Source organism: Ostrinia furnacalis, unplaced genomic scaffold (assembly GCF_004193835.3).
Source record: "Ostrinia furnacalis isolate ACB-3 unplaced genomic scaffold, ASM419383v2 OfSCF4694, whole genome shotgun sequence".
NCBI classification, from domain to species: Eukaryota; Metazoa; Arthropoda; class Insecta; order Lepidoptera; family Crambidae; genus Ostrinia; species Ostrinia furnacalis.
Genome location: NW_021134933.1, coordinates 1,061,569 through 1,079,753, shown reverse-complemented (window position 1 = coordinate 1,079,753; position 18,185 = coordinate 1,061,569). Strand labels below are relative to the sequence as shown.

The window sequence follows — 18,185 nt, the reverse complement described above, 5'->3', positions numbered from 1 at the left end:
CATTTTTTTTGTGCATAACAAGGCAGGTATTTGACCGCAATCGCACCTGGTGTTATGTGAGATGCAGTCTAGGATGGTAATAATATCTGCCCTGTAAGTGCCTATTGTCATCTTGTCATGCCCTGAGTGCCCAAACAACTGCACTCAGGAGGATTTGATGAGTGCTACTGACAACGCCACTCTTGTGGCGGAGTTTTGGGCTGACACTGTGTAGGTTTGTTGTCGACACGAAAAGAAGATGAAGAAGTGCCTATTCACTCTCGCCTTGAAAAGTCCCGGATTATAGTGTTCGGGAAAGACAGCAGCTAATAAAGTAAATATGAAGTGGGGTGTCTTCGAAAGGAAATAAAATTGGTAATGCATTTCCAAATTTTGTAAATGTTTTTTTTTATGCATAACAAGGCAGGTATTTGACCACAATCGCACCTGATGTTAAGTAGGATGCAGTGCATGATTGTTTTTATAATGCGTTAATGTGATATAATAAATGCAAAAAAATCATTTAATTAAAATAAACGTTCCGTTGTTTCAACATACTTCATTCAAATATTAATATATTCGTTACATGTATCGGAACGCAAAAAGTTTACCTGAGACTCGAACTTTGGTAGCAAAAACTTTACATGTACCAGAAAAACATGTTTTTGAAAATTATCTTGTTGTAGCCATGTTATGTTTTTATCGTGACTTTTAACCAGCTAATTATTATAAGAAACTAATTACTCGTCAACTGTCATAAGAAAAGTAAATTACCGATCGAAATGTCTGCGAACTGAATAAAACATTGTTGTTTTACAATGAAGTCATTAATGTTTCGATTCTTTAAATAATTTAATTATCTGGAGCGGACTTTCGAATTAATTACAATGAAACAAAGTGATTGGATTCTTTGGAAAGACCATATTAATTTATAATGAACCTTCTGATTGTGACCTACCTGTTGTAATTATTGTAATCATTTTAAATTGACTTTCCGTCTATTTATGCAGCTTTACTCAAGTAAATGGAGTGTACGAGTAGAAAGCAGTTGGTTTTCGTTGTTGTGGTAAATACAACACATGTCTGTTGAAGTTCGATATTTAAGTTTCATACTTTAACATTTTCATCTAATAACATTAACATTCGATCATTTATAGGCTTGTTCATTCTTGCATAAAGGCGTTAAAAGTCGCCGACTAAAGTCGGACTTAATTGAGCGTTATCTAAAGCATTTTACGGGGCTGTAACCAAAGACCGACTGCTTGGTAAACGAACACCGTTGCCATTTTTTTATACAGGATGTATTTATTCTTAGTTGCCAAAAACATTTTTCGCTAAATTCTTCTTCTTCTTTGCCCTTTCTAAGTATTTGGGGTAGGCTCTCCTCATTCTGCGGCGCCAGGACACTCTGTCCTGGGTTGTTTAAATATTTGTTACGGCTCTAAGTCCTTGGCCACCGTAGCCCATCAGGTGCTCTACCTTTCCTATTATTTGGCTAACGTAAAATATATTTAAAAAGTAACTTAGTAATATTTTAATGTTAATTATGTTGTTTAAAAACTACCTGAATTCTGTATCCTGTAAATGCATAATGTGCGATACGTGTATGAATGATTTATAGATAAACAAATTAACGAAATTCATTCAATATAATTTCTTTGGTTGTTTCAAAAACTGTCATTTGCGATTTCTGTAATTTAGTTACCAAAATTGTCTTGCCATCTAGCTAAAAACAACAATTGAATCTTTAATCTTTAACTTCACTTACATCGAATAAATACATGCTTTTCTTTCTTTCTTTCCAATGCATAGTATATTTTTAACAGCCACCCTGTATACAGTTTTTTTGTTATTTTGCCGTAAACAGTTTCGGTGCGTGCGCGCAGGGTTAGGTTTCACGTTTATTGGCCAGTGCGACCTATAAAAGGGTGGGTAATTTAATCCGAACCAGTTACTGGGGTTTAATTTGAGATTTTTTAATTAACTTAATGTTTTCTTAATCATATTGCAGCTGAGTTAATTATAATGTTAAATTAATACGTACTTTAAGTATGTTGAGGTTTGTTTTTATTACTTTCGGTGCTGTTTGGTTTTTATTACTACACTACTGAAGTCTTAGTATGTAAAATATTTTTATTGAGTAAAAAGGTCTTAAACTCTTTGGACTAAAGAATCAGTGTAAAACTAGAATAATAAAATTATTAGATATGAAAGTAACTGCAAAGTATCAGCACATCAGATTATTAATGTAATCTGTTAGAAACACATAAGACACTGGCTTTGCTTTAGTTTTCAGTGAGCAGTTTTTGCTTTTCTTGTGGGTTCCAAAACAGTCAGATCCTCCGGGAAAAACTTGACCTTCACTGTTTGGGTTTTTATTGACGGTCAAGCTGTAGATCCTGGCATACAGGAGTTGCAGTGACAGTAGGAAAGTGTGATGGTCTCCTTAAGTACCTACAAAAACGCCGCATATATCCTGTTCCACATCACTCCTACGCTGATTGAAGCATTCATGTCAAACATCTATTTGCTTATCTGATTAATAGCTCTCCATCTGCAGGATGGGAACGAAGGTTGGCCACGGCGAATCGGTAATGCGCGGTGCAGGCGAGTTTCAGGTACCTTGGCTCTGGTGGAGTCTAAGTCACAAGAGAAAGTCGAAGGTAGAAGCGAGATACACCAGGAACCCTAAACCACAAATGAACTGACTATCTTACCTCCACAAGAAACTACTGAATCATTTCTAGATAAATCTATATATACAGTGTGNAACTAACACGACTTTCTTTTATATATATAGATGATGGACTTCATTATATTTTTAGTAGGTCATACAAAAACCAAGAAAATAATAATTGCAGCTAATTGATTTCCTTGTAAACCGGAGGCTTACTTTACACGCATGATTTGTAATGATTCCGGTGGGATAATCACAAATTTTTTCATCATGAGATCTTAACATATCAAAACTATAATCTAGAATTGCTTCACAGTTCAATGTATTATTGTGAATTTGAAGTTTAAAGCGTACCTATTCGTTCGTTTCGCCGAAAGACGTCCACTGCTGGACAAAGGCCTCCGCCAAGGTTTTCCAAAAAGTGTGTGAGAGAGAGAGAGAGAGTTTTAAAGTGTATGTATTAGTAAAAGCTCAAAGGTACAAACCTCTCCATCTAATCTGAAGTAAGGGGCGCCATTTTCATCACTAAATCCACCGAGACCAGAACCGCCAAAGTCCAATTCTCCACCACATTGAGCTGAAAGCTGAAACGACAAAACCATAATTATTAAATAAACTCTACACTTACCTACCATTTAAAGCAACATTTATTGAAAGTCTTTTATTAATAAATATGGAGTAGAATAGCAAAACTACCATCTTCATCAACAATACAAAACATCGTTGGAAATTACTCAGATCCCAGTGAAGATTCGTTTGAAGTTATGTGGCTCTAAAATACTAATTTTGAAAGTTATTATCTCAGAAATTCAATAAAAAAGAACTGTTAAAAATATCATTAAATCCGAAGAAAAAAAGCAGCAAAAAACATTGTAATTCAAACGTATTGGTCTTACATAAAGCCTCATGTTGTTCCAGCATACCTGATGCGCAGGAGTGTGCAACGCCAGAGGCAGCGGTGAAGCAGGGCTCTCGCTCTTGACCGACGCGGAGGACGTGTGCCCCCTCGCGCCGGGGGGCATGCCCCCCTCTTCCGACCGCGGGGAGGAGCCAGCCCCCCCGCCCCCTGATTCTGCGGAGTCGTCTCCGCGGCTGCAGCCTGAGGATATTTATTTATTTATTTATTATGGCATACACAACAGGTAACAATCAAGGGATACAACGGTATTTACTAATAATTGCAATTATTACAGAATAATGCTTATAAATCTAGATTGCAACCTAAAAACGTGTACACACAGCATGCAGTAACAATCACGTAAACATTGTGTTACAGAGGTAAAAGTAACAAAAAAGTAAGCTGCGCCTATGAATCCCAACTAATATTATAAATGCGAAAGTAACTCTGTCTGTCTGTCTGTCTGTCTGTCTGTCTGTCTGTCTGTCTGTCTGTCTGTCTGTCTGTCTGTCTGTTACGCTTTCCCGCTTAAACCTCGCAACCGATTTTGATGAAATTTGGCATAGAGATAGTTTGAGTCCCGGGAAAGAACATAGGATAGTTTTTATCCCGGTTTTTGAAACAGGGACGCGCGCGATAAAGTTTTTCTGTGACAGACAAAATTCCACGCGGGCGAAGCCGCGAGCGGAAAGCTAGTTACCCATAAAGACAAGTAATGCACAGGCGCAACCCGTTCGCTATAAAATCATAAAAGTAAAACAATAGTAACAATATTGAACAGGTGGGCGGGCAGGTATAATACCACATAATAAAGGAATACTTGTAAAGGATAGGAGTTGGTTAGCTGTCTTCTTTGATAGAACATCGGTATCTATTCAGAAATTTCGTAAAGAGCATTTTATGAAAATAGGCATTTATAATACAGCACTTTTACACGTCCCAGTATAAAGGTCATAGCACACTTATCAACCCGAAAAGGGATCAAAACCGTATCGCACTGTCAACCGAGGCGAGGCGTTTATGTTACGGTGCGGATAAGTGAGCGTTGCAGTACAAAGTTTCATACAAATAATACTGACCGCCTCGAGTTGATACGGTTACGATCCTTTTCCGGGTTGATAAAGTGTGCTTCGTCTTTTACTTAACTTTAACTTGATGTTTGTATTTCCATACGAAATCTATGACAAACACAAACACAAAACTGAAGAAAACCTCACCTTTGTGCTTCTTACTGGCATAGAACTCAGCACCATGGACGGTTTTCACGTGCTTCCGAAGGGATGAAGGGTCAGTGTACCTCTTGGTACAACCGGGCGCTTTGCACACGTATGGTTTCTGTAAAAGAGATGACATCATCTATGTAAGCTAAAATCATATTAAACACCACCAATCATAGTTTTCTAGTTCTTGAAAGCTACTTCTAGTACAATGGCGTCTTTTATTATCTGAAAAACACTAAGACGATGTTCAAAACATTGCCAAGAGTTCTAAAGTCACATAATACAAGAATCGAGGAAGCACAGGCACTTGATAGTATTCATTGGCTTCGTTCCTTTCCGCCAAAATGACGTCCACTGCTGGACAAAAGCCTCCTCCAATGATTTCCAAAACTACCGATCCTGCGCTGCCTGCATCCAGATTCTTCCAGCGACCTTCACCAGATCGTCGGTCCACGTAGTGGGGGATCCTAATTCACTGGCTTACCTCATTACTATGCGTCCGATTCTGGTGCTTAGCTCGATCACTTGCGTTGGAGAAGGCCTTGGCGCATCCAGGGTATTCGCAGGTGTAAGGTTTCTCGCCCGTGTGACTTCGGAGATGGGTCTTTAGGTTCTCCAGTCGGGAGTAGGCTTTGCAACAACCCTCAAACTGAAAAAGATATTTAAATAAAACCATTAAAAAGTTTCTGTGTGTACAAAAAAAGATATGTACAGTGATGGAAATGAAATCAAAATGATGATCAGTAAAACTAAAAATCGTTAATGACGATGATGACTAGGTATTCAAGAACAGTTACTTCAGAAGGCTTTGAAACGGAACTATTCCCACCTCTTGTTTGCACCGCTGCAACTCCTGTGTAGCCAGGATCTACAGCTTGACCTCTAATAAAAGCCCAACCAGTGAAGGTCAAGTTTGTCCCGGGGGAAAGTTGAACTGCTATTGGGAGAATGCCTTGAAAGTAAAATATAATCCTTATCATCAAAAATACTTCTATTATACTCACAGTACACTTATGAGGTTTCTCCCCCGTGTGCCGCCTCATATGTACCACTAGCATGTATTGCGCCTTGAAGGGTTTTTCATCTCTGGAACAGCCTACCCATCGACAGACGAAGGCTTTCTTGCTGGCGTGGATGTGGTCCGTGTTGATGTGTTTTACTAAGTCATCCTGAGTTGGGAATTCAAGTTTGCAGTCCACCTGAAAGGAATACAGTTTTTATGAGAGGTCGATAACACTTTATGGTACTTATAGAAATAAATAGGGTATATGATAAGAAAACTGTCAGTTTCCATTTAACCATTGATTGATGAGAATGGGAAATAAGTATGGATTTTATGACAAAAAATCAATGGTCTTAAGACCATTCAGAAGAGCAGAATTAAAAAGATATGAAACTTTCTACGTAAAATATTCGAGATTTGCAGCTTGCAGCACTTACCCAATGACAGTTGGTCTCAATAAAGTCTCCAGGCTCATCCTTGGAGTCCAGACCGTCGTGGACAGTGCTCTCGGCGGCCGCTGACATAGGCTTGTTGCTGTGCATGTTGTCTCGATGAGACATTAGGCTCTGGGGTGACTTTCGTTGTGTTATAGTTGATGCACTGAAAAAAATAAATAAAAGTAGTTATTAGCTCTGTTACAGCTGTGGATGACACGTCTAAAATAAAGTGGTAAGCAGTAACTGCTACAACAGCACGTTAAGTTTAACACAGTGGCTTTTTATTAGTTGTAATAGGGTCAATTTTTCTACTAAAACGTATAGTCTGATATGCTGTGTTCTGTATTCTTATCTGACCGGTTTCTACCAGTCAGCCAAGCAAAGCCAAGGATTATTTTCGTATTTGAGCTGATAAGACCTTGTTAGAGCAGTGTTTGGACATTGACTGATGACAAAGTGACAAATCAAACACACTACTTAGTAGGGTACAATTCAATTTAATTGTCCAGTCCAGTGCAATATGATATAATGAAGGCCAATTGTATCTTACATCTTGTTTGTAGAGTCAGTGTAATATACCTACCTGATTTATTGGTTCTACAAAGGTTTATCTTATAATTAGGTTCATTCTAATATCCCGTACGCTTATAGAAAAGGAAATATAATTAATAATAAGTCTAGTGTATAATTGAATTAGTGCCTGAGATATAGGAGTGTGCACGGGAGGAGTGACATTCACATAATTATGACGTGACAGAGCATATATGTATAAATATGAATCACGTCTGAAGTCTCACTGACGTTTAAAACATCACAAAACACTCCCGTGCCTCAGGCACTGACTCCGTTAAGCTAGACCTATATTTACGACAATTTCTTGATAATGTTCAACAGATTCTTTGTGCAAAAGTACTTTTTTTGTCCTGCTCTGCAACGGTCAATGCAATTTGTCACCCCAGTAGTTCGACTCTTTGTTTGGGGTACCCTGACCCGCAATCTTGTCTACAGAATGTCATTAACAGGCGCAGCCACATCGCATCAGCGTGCGACGTCAACTATGATTGATTGCGGTCATTCATGACTCAATTATTGATGTTTGTGACAGTACCTACATCATCGAATTTTTCACTTTCATTATGTGGGAATGAGCTATAGATTATTTATATTTTTTTGCAGTTGTGTGTACGAGAAGGTGGGCCTGATTATTCTGCACTATTATCTACAGCTACGAGTATGTTACCTAGCAAGTTGTAACATTTTACCCGATTAGATATCATAGGCTAGCCTTCCTAAGGACGTCCTTCGCCAGGTCATCAGACCACCGAGTGGGAGGCCTGAATAGTGAGAACATTACACCTATCTATCAGTTCCCAAGGTTTTTCAGGGTTTCAAGTCAGTAACTATCCTCCTGGACTTGGAGGTAGATCCTGGCTATACGGACAGTGTTGGGGAAATAGAGATGTCGTCGTCGTTTCAGCCAAATGACGTCTACTGCTGGGCAAAGGCCCCAAGGATTTTCACAACGCTGCCCGCTTCCAGGCACCTCCCGCGACCTTCACCAGATCGTCAGTCCACCTAGTAGGGAGCCTAGAGAGGAGAGTCATATTGTTGTACCTGTCAGCTTCCATGATGCTGGTGACCTCAGGCTGCTGAGACGGTTGCTGCATATGTTGTGGAGGGGTGCCATCTAACCCCAGGCCTGGTCTGACGTCAACCGGTGCTCCTATGAGCAACTGCGTCGGCGATGAGATGTGAGATCTGGTGAGAAGTAGTTAGATGAAGTGATGAATTTAATGATAGAGTGGATTTGGTTAATCTTAGGTAAATGCGCATGTAAAGTATTCGCGACAAAGGTCTCTCTTAAGATTTCTATAACAATCGGTCCTGCGCTGCTCGTATCCAGGTAGTTTCTGTGACCTTCAACAGATCATCGGTCTACTTAATGGGAAGCCTGCTCATTGCTTAACATAACTAAATGGTATATTTACTACCATTGGACGTAGGAGGAATGAGTCTATCTTGAAATTCTGAGTTCGATTGAAAAAAATACTTATACCTACGAAAACGGCAACCAAATACACACCACTGATGTTGTCTATCTGTCGTGCAAGTAAGAATATTATTTAAATAAAATGTTCATACGCTTTTAATTTCTTGACCCTCAAGGGTTCAGATCTTCATACTCACCTATGAATACCAGCGACCAGGTGCGCGTGCGCCGCATGGTGCGCCGCCGCCGCCGCCGCCTGCTGATGCGCGGGGTCCATCAGCACCCCTCCCGCTAGCACCCCGCTGCCCCCCACCACACCCCCCCGCGCGAGGAGTTGCTGCGCGAGCGACGCGTGGGAGAGAGATAGCGCGGGTGATATCGCACCTGGAAGGGAGAAGGTTGTTTTATAGATGAGGTTTTCAAGTACTAAGCGTCCTGTAGTTCAGTTTTATAACACAAAAATTGCTAACAACATAATTATGTGCGAGCGACAAGGATGGGCAGCTTGGGGTCATTGGACGGGATTCTACGTGCTCACGGACCAGGCTTTACTTGTTTTTACAGTCGCCCGGCAAGCGAAAGGTCGTGGTTTTGATTCCCACCTTAGGTACTAGAAAAGTAGGGTAGGTACCATCCACCACGTCGTCTTGCCAAGTTTGATGGAGAAGAAGAAAAGGAGAGATAAGCTGATAGATGATAAGCCTGGTTATCAAAGGGAGAGCGTTATAAGTCCAGCAGCAGCCTATGATGACGCTCACCACGGTGTGAATCTTTCCCTAAATCTTCGAAAAACAGTAGATTTAAAGGTGGAATTGAGACCTTTAAATCCTGAGTGGACAGTTTTCTACTTGTCATTATTCGTCATCTTTTAGATCTTGTATTTTCAAAATTTTTTCACTATCGGTTTCGGCTAAAATTTCATAAAGTATCACCAGTAGCAGAAGATGAGCTAGGATGGAATATATCTACCAGAGGTACCAAAGCAGTTCTTATAGCCATAAGGAGTTCCTAATCACCTGCACTAAGATGTCCATAGCTGCCAGTGGATGCAGCAGATGGCGCTCTCACCGCCAGACTGGCGGGAGAGGCCCTGATGACAGCAGCCAGGTCTAACGACTCAGCAGAATATGGGCTCCAAGACACCGCCCTCTTGCGGTTGGCTGATGCACCAATTGCACCACCAGACAGCCTGAGACGGGTTGGGGAGGCTATTCTAGATCCTGGAAATAATACAAAAGGTTTATTAGCGGACTACATTAANTATAGATTAAGAACAGCTTATCGGGCTTGTTATGTCTTGAATGCGTAGCAATTAAGAATGCAGATCGAGTTATTGAATTAATATAATTTTAATTGAATAGTATCCGCTCATTCCACAAAAAGACTGCTTGTTCGTGGTGAATAAATTATTATTTATGTAGTTTTTTACTCGTAGGTTCCAGATTAATTGGTTATGCAATTCACCTTGTAAGCTAAATAAGTCGGTGTGTGTATTTTATGACCAAACGAGTCATATCCAATTCGTTATGTCTGACAAGATTTATTATCTATTTTTATGCAAACCCCCATAGGACTCCCCTTTTTCCCGTGGATATCGTAAAACGGATAGTAAAGATTATAAGGCATCCCCAAACCGTCTGGTCAGCATGGAAAGTGTAAACCAAATCCTTCATATGCATCTGATTAATTACAAAGAGGTGCTTCTGCAGTGGAGACAAAATGACCCAAGATGATAATGATGATAAATTATTGCTAGATAATGAGTAATATAGGTCGGCGAAGGAGTTGGTACGACGCATCCGGTGACCTCTGCAGTGGACGAAATTCGATCATGGAGAAAAGTTCCATTGAAACACTCGCGATGGCATTATGCGATAGGAGCCAGCCAAAAATATTATTTATGAATAAAAAATGATTGATTTTTTATTCATAACAAGGCAGGTATTTGACTGCAATCGCACCTGGTATGTGAGATGCAGTAATAATATCTGCCCTGTAAGTGCCTATTCACTCTCGCCTTGAAAAGTCCCGGATTATAGTGTTCGTTATAATAAAGTAAATATTATGAAGTGGGGTGTCTTAGAAAGAAAATAAAATTGGTAATGCATTTCCAAAATTTGTAAATGTTTACTGTAACTTCCAACAAAAAAGGATTGTTTTTATAATGCGTTAGTGTGATAAATAAATGCAAAAAATCATTTAATTAAAATAAACGTTCCGTTGTTTCAACATACTTCATTCAAATATTAATATATTCGTTACATGTAACGGAACGCAAAAAGTTTACCCGAGACTCGAACTTTGGTAGCAAAAACTTTACATGTACCAGAAAACATGTTTTTGAAAATTATCTTGCTGCCATGTTATGTTTTTATCGTGACTTATAACCAGCTAATTATTATAAGAAACTAATTACTCGTCAACTGTCATAAGAAAAGTAAATTACCGATCGAAATGTCTGCAAACTGAATAAAACATTGTTGTTTTACAATGAAGTCATTAATGTTTCGATTCTTTAAATAATTTAATTATCTGGAGCGGACTTTCGAATTAATTAGGTACAATGAAACAAAGTGATTGGATTCTTTGGAAAGACCATATTAATTTATAATGAACCTTCTGATTGTGACCTACCTGTTGTAATTATTGTAATCATTTTAAATTGACTTTTCGTCTATTTATGGAGCTTTATTCATGTAAATGGAGTATACAAGTAAAAAGCAGTTGGTTTTCTTTCATGTAATACTTTGTGGTAAATACAACGCATGTTTGTTGAAATCCGATATTTAAGTTTCATAAACTTTAACATTTTCATCTAATAACATTAATATTCTAATGTTAAATTATTAATGCAACAATAACATTCGATCATTTATAGGCTTGTTCATTCTTGCATAAAGGCGTTAAAAGTCGCCGACTAAAGTCGGACTTAATTGAGCGTTATCTAAAGCATTTCACGGGGCTGTAACCAAAGCCCGACTGCTTGGTAAACGAACACCGTTGCCATTTTTTTATACAGGGTGTATTTATTCTTAGTTGCCAAAAACATTGTTCGATAACTTCTTCTTCTTCTTTGCACTTTCCTATTAAGTATTTGGGGTCGGCCCTCCTCATTCTGCAGCGCCATCAGGGACAATCTGTCATGTTGTCTGTTGTTTAAATATTTATTTCGGCTCTAAGTCCTTGGCCACCGTAGCCCATTAGGTCCTCTACCTTTCCTATTATTTAGCTAACGTAAAAATATATTTTAAAAGTAACTTACCTAGTAATATTTTACTGTTAATTATGTTGTTTAAAAACTACCTGAATCCTGTATCCTGTAAATGCATAATGTGCGATAGTACGTGTATGAATGAATCCAAATAAACAAATAAACGTAATTAATTAATATCATTTCTTTGGTTCTTTCAAAAACGATTATTTTCAACTTCTATAATTAATTTATTACTAAAATTAACTTGCCATCTAGCTAAAAACAACAATTGAATCTCTAATCTTCTCTTTTCTTTAACTTCACTTGCATCGAATAAATACATGCTTTTCTTTCTTTCTAATGCAAAGTAATAATATTTTTAACAGCATTTTCGGCTACCCTGTATACAGTTTTTTTGTTATTTTGGCGTAAACAGTTTCGGTGCGTGCGCGCAGGGTTAGGTTTCACGTTTATTGGTCAGTGCGACCTATAAAAGGGTGGGTAATTTAATCCGAACCAGTTACTGGGGTTTAATTTGAGATTTTTTAATTAACTTAATTTTTTGCTTAATCATATTGCAACTGAGTTAATTATAATGTTAAATTAATACGTATTTTAAGTATGCTGGGATTTCTTTTTATTACTTTCGGTACTGTTTGGTTTTTATTACCATACTACTGAAGTATGTAAAATATTTTAATTGAGTAAAAAGATCATAAATTTCTACTCTTTGGACTAAAGAATCAGTGTAAAACTACAATAATAAAATTATTAGATACGAAATTAACTGCAAAGTATCAGCACATTATATTATTAATGTAATCTGTTAGAACCACATAAGACACTGGCTTTGCTTTTGTTTTCAGTGAGCAGTTTTTGCTTTTCTTGTGGGTTCCAAATCAGTCAGATCCCCCGGGACAAACTTGACCTTCACTGGTTGGGTTTTTATTGGCGGTCAAGCTGTAGGTCCTGGCATACAGGAGTTGCAGTGATAGTAGGAAAGTGTGGTTGGATAAGTCTCCTTAAGTACCTACAAAAACGCCGCATATATCCTGTTCCACATTACTCCTACGCTGATTGAAGCGTTCATGTCAAACATCTATTTGCTTATCTGATTAATAGCTCTCCATCTGCAGGATGGGAACGAAGGTTGGCCACGGCGAATCGGTAATGCGCTGTGCAGGCGAGTTTCAGGTACCTTGGCTCTGGTGGAGTCTAAGTCACAAGAGAAAGTCGAAGGTAGAAGCGAGATACACCAGGAACCCTAAACCACAAATGAACTGGCTATCTTACCCCCACAAGAAACTACTGAATCATTTCTAGATAAGTATTTCATAAGTTAAGGGAAAATTTGGACACGAAGTGCATACAAAATTGGCAAAAGCAAATATCTGGCATTGGCCTCCATCTCACATGATGGAAATGAAGATCTGACAAGAAGGTGGAAGCGAGCTATACCCGGAATCCTTAACCATAGACGAACTGACTATCTTACCTCCACAAAAAACTAATCATTTCTAGATAAGTAAAAATTTGGACACGGAGTGCACACAAAATTGGCGAAAGTATTGGCCTTCATCCCATTTGATGGCAGGTGGAGGTGAGCTATAGGTACCCGAAGCCCTTAACCATAGACGAACTGGCTATATTAGCTCAAACTACCGAAAACAATGCTGCTAACGTTGTTGTTATAACTACAGATTTAAGTAAGATGGTGGTATCTAGCCAGGCAGGAGGACTTAGAACAAGTAATACCATGGTATCGAGATGTTTTTAAAAACCGCCTCTGTGGTCTAGTGGTAAGACCACCTGCTTCAGACGCACAGGTCCCGGGTTCGATTCCCAGTAGGGGCAGATTTTTCTGTTCAGTTTGGTTGGTGGTAGGGCTTGTTCTAAGTCCGCCTGGCTAGCTACCACCATCTTACCTCAAGTCTGTCGCCATAATAACAATGCTAAACAGCATTGTTGTGTTCCGGCAGCTAGAGGTAAGATAGCCAGTTCCTCTGTGGTTAAGGATTCCGGGTGAAGCTCGTTTCCACCTTGGGTCTGATCATCACTTATCATTAGATGAGACTCTTGGTTCAGGCTAGGTGATTTTACGACTCGATTAGCTTTTTTGAAAGATTTATACAAGTCATAATCGCTAGCTCTCCTCGCTCAAAGCTCGCCCAAGCGCATTAATGCACGTGCATCTGTTACGGTCCCAGTAATATCAGAGGAGGCGTCTATAGGCAAACTATCCCAGTACCGTCTACCCCTTTCAAAGCGCTGGTAAATGGAGGATCTTTGTCTATTATAGCGATGCTTTTGTTTGTTAGATCAAATTTCACTCTATGGTCCGGTTTCTGGATTGAGATCAGCTTAGGGCTTGTTTTGAGGGATCCAGTAATGCAGTATCGCGGAAACTGGACTGTTGTGTGAGCACACGTAGAATTTGAATTACAAATTCTAACGGATCGGTTTTATGCGGGATGTTGCAAAAAACAGTTCCTACAAAGCCTTTTAAGCGTGCTCACTTTTTACTCGAAGATTAATTTAATATAAAAAGTTAGTTTAAAGATGAGTGCGCTTAAAGCAAAACACATAATTCTGAAACGTTCGAAAACGTAGAATGGGTACCTACTGAAAATTAGTCGCTGCAGTAAATTAATTAGTCCGATGAAACTAAAATGAAAGAGATTTCTGCTTCATCTTGATAAAGTAATCATTAATTAGGAAGTATTTATTACAAACTGATTTATGTATGAGGTTATCAATGAAAATATTCCTTGTCTCAAATAGTAAGGCTAAAAAAAATCTCGAATAGGCACTTATCTCGAAAAAACTGCACGCAAATTAAAGTGGCTTTCTAACAATAACTAGCTTTAAAAGGCGAAACGTCTTAATTGAAGGCCGAAATGCCTTCGTTATTCAAACCACGCCAATTCCAGGTCCAGTCAAACACGGTCTTTCCTTTAATAGCCAGCTTTACGTATCTGTCATCTGAATGCACCCCAAACTTAATTTAAACCCTAAGTTTAAAACCTTACAGTTGACATTCAAATGGCAGTTAGAAACGAAATGGTAGCAGTCGTGAGCTCGCCGTCTAATTAACACTTTTCTGTATAGATAAATTGAAGCGATAGCGAGGGCTTTCGCGACGCTTGTGAGATGGACAGTGGACCTTATTTTGGATCACGTTGATCGTTAAGTCGTTGGGGTAAAGTTCAAAATGGAAGAGCTTTGGTGAACGCTATTGTTTTGTTATTGCAATTTCAGGACCAAGAAATGGTCGGGTTATTTGAAAGTTAATATTATTTTATTATTAGAAATGTTGAAAATATGACTGAAAGATTATACGAAGAGGCTTTAAAAGCAGAAACTAAGAGACTTTAAATTGGCAAAAAAGTAATAAGAAGTAGTAAAGTAGATAGAGACAAGATGACGATGTGTAAAAGTAGGAAAGATAGGTATTTATTTATTTATTTAATATCTCACTGCTACGAATAGCTGAAAATTTGTAGTAATCCATACCTAATTACTGCTGGTTTCAGACTTGCAGACCAAGAGCTAAGTTTAGTTGTTTAGGTAAACTCCTATAGCAGATGCATTTTCCCATAGTTGTATGCAGATTGGAAATTAAGCAAAACTATGTCAGTTAGTATAAAACTAACCTATTCACAAATGATACTTGCTTAGTGAAGCAGCAAATCGAACGCACAGCATTGAAAATAGCTCTGTGATTGGTTCGTGTGTGACCCTGTGCGTACATGCGCACTGTGAGACCTCATAGTAATGTTAGTGAACACGGGCGTTAGTCTTCATGTAAAATGCTACATCTTCAGTCTCATAATTCAATTTTATTGTAAAACATAATATAATCACCATGTCTGGGAATGCTGCGATTCGCCATCGGTGTAATATTGCGGCTTATCACCCGGCTGTGGTTACATTCGGTCGAATGCAACTGATAACGTAAAACGAAACTTATGGTCTTGGAAACTGATGCAAGTCAATGTGGACTGTTGCTATTCAGGAAAGAAAGAAAGGGAGAAAGATAAAATATAATAAACTCTTGAAGAAAAAAAGATAGAAACATAAATTACTAAAATTTTACAGTTAAAGTGTTGAGGAAACTAAGGAAAGAAAAATCTTCAGTAAGCTCTTTTATTAAAGTACAAAACACTTGCTTTTAGTTTTAGTGGCAGTAAAACACAGACATAGGACATTTTGAACAATGTCTAAAGTTAAAAAAAAACTAATGTCCAAACTTTTCTCAAAAATACAAAGTGCCTATCTAAATCAAAACATTCATATTTGTAAAAAACTTTTTTTTAAAGATTTATTATGTTTATGAATTGCTAATATTTTACTTTTCATTTGCTTTCTTATTAACCTATAGAAGAATCCATATCAATTACGATTGCATGCATATTTTACCTCTTGAAAAACTAAAAAAAATGCATATTTTTTACGTACCACCTGAAAAACGGTAGACTATTTTTTACTTAAAATTCATAAATAACAATATCTTTATAATAATAATAATAATATAATATCTTTATCTTTCGACAATTTCACACAGCGCTATCTAGCCCCAAAGTAAGTTGACAATGAAGTTGATTTAAGCTTTCTGATGAACTTGATGTGTTAATCATTTTTCATAATTTATGTAAAAGCAACGTGAGCATGTTTATCACGTGTGTTAATGGTAATGATTTTAATGATCGCATTAATTATAATAATGATAATTAGCACCAGAAATCCAAGCCGAGTGAAGCCAACCGATTGACCGCGGACAAGGCGTGGCGACTCAACCACTTATTTAAGTGGTGAACGACTTTGACCAATGAAATTAACTGTTGTAACTTATGAAAGCTCTTAGGTTGCAAAGTGATGATTCTACATAGCTTACTACTCATACTATGAATACACCACATACATAATACAAAGTAGATTTAAAAATTGTTGTTGGTCACAGTCAAAGAGTGACTAGTGTAGATTCTAGGAAATCATCTTAGTTGGACTTGGCTTTTCTATTGGAAGGCTTTTGAAAACCTTTTGCTGATAAATTGAAAAGCTATGTAATATGATCCTAACCATGACTATTATTATCATATAAGACTATACGTTGTTGACTTTTCAAAATTCAATGGTAAAATATCTGTAGAGACGGGTGACTTTCATAAATTTATGTTTCTGATGTTTATGGAGAAATACTACGTAACTTTAACAGAAATGGTAGGTATACATGCGAACTGTTCAGACAGAGAAGCGTTATTTATTTAATTCCTATGTAATGAAATGATGATGTTTTGAGTTACCTGTCCGTAACACCAGCTTCTTAATAACCCCTTTATTAATCAAATGGACTTACCTCTTAAGGCATTAGCCCCGTACAGGGGGTGGTCGTATGGCACGGGACGGTAAGCTGGATGCAGGAGATAGCTCAGCTCGCTGGTAGCTCCAGCAGCCGCTGCTGCTGCTGCGGCTAACCTGAAAACAATGATAAAGTTAGAAGATCCAAGAAGAAAATAATAAAAAAGATCTTTGCAATACGGACCCTGAGTCGTGCTTTGAGTGCCCGAGCAACTGCACGCAGGAGGATTTAATGAATGCTGCTGACAACGACACTCTTGTAGCGGAGTTTTGGGCTGACACTGAATAAGAATAAGAAATTTATTCATAATGTGTAGGTTTGTTGTCGACAGGATAAGAAGAAAAATACGGACCCTATTGCAAGGTAAGACAGTAGGGTCTTATCTACCAAGGTTCGAGAATATTTACTAAGCTAGTGGCTAGCCTGAAAACAATATGATTAAATTAGGAGGTGCAAGAAGAGACAAAGGAAATTCTACGGAATAAGAGAGAGTAGAAGATAAAGTCATAAGGTGGACCGACGGTACAGGAGGGCGCTGGATGCAGGCCGCTACCAATCGTCAATATGGAAATCATTGGAGCAGACCTAAGTTCATCAGTAGATGCTGATGATGATGAAGATAGAGTCTAATCTAACTAAGGTTAAGTGTTTACCAAGTTTCTTGGAATTTCGTTAGTCTAGGACGCTTATCACGATACTTCCAACCTCTCATTCCCACCGCTGCAACTCCTGTGTAGCTAGGATCCACAGCTTGACTGCCAGTTAAACTGCTATTGGTCCCGCTACGATAATAATCAGAAGAACATAGGAATTTGAAGTTAAAGACTATAAAAGGCTCTGTAAGGATTTTTTTTCTACACTTATTTTTTCCTTCCCTTTTTTTGCCCTATCAAAGGTACTAAACGGTGCAAATCAACTACCAACAAACTTCACTTTCGATTGAGTAGTCACCTCTCGCGATGGTATCGAGTTACAACAAATGCGTCAGGCGGAGTAAGCAATCTCCTGACAATAACACAAGTCAACCGACGACAAAAGGTCCAAGTTGCTCTTTTTACCCCTATTCCAGGCATTCGGGTATCGCAGAGGACATCATGGTGCAAGCCTCAAGGCCTAGCAGTGGGGTTCCGCACAATAAAAAGTCAAAAACCCGACTCAGACCGCATTCTGTGACGTAATGTGTCTGGACGTTTGTGAGCAAAAACGATCATAACAGCTGGATACTTTAAGACTAATATCGAATTAAATGGTCATGTAGCAGATAGAAATGAAATTAGTAATAAGGCTATTGTTAATGGTAAAGACANAATCGTAAAGACAGACGAACAATAGTAAAATTTCCCACGTGAGATAGGAAACAAAATGAAAGCACTGAAAGAGCAAACAAAACACAATGGAACGTTCGCAATGCGCTCAGTAATAAAATTAT

At 38.3% G+C, this 18,185-nt stretch overlaps 1 protein-coding gene across 12 annotated transcripts in view; it reads right to left on the bottom strand.

Moving 5' to 3' along the window:
• ci (transcriptional activator cubitus interruptus) overlaps window positions 1-18,185 on the bottom strand; it is a 153,133-nt gene that overhangs the window by 28,186 nt on the left and 106,762 nt on the right. For 11 of the 12 annotated variants that reach the window (XM_028314452.1, XM_028314451.1, XM_028314449.1 and 8 more), the window contains one exon: window positions 16,754-16,872. In XM_028314452.1, the coding sequence (XP_028170253.1) occupies window positions 16,754-16,872 (119 nt within the window). Of the gene's footprint in view, window positions 1-8,401; window positions 8,589-9,220; window positions 9,421-16,753; window positions 16,873-18,185 lie in introns of those variants that run through there. The other variant, XM_028314458.1, reaches the window with a different exon arrangement.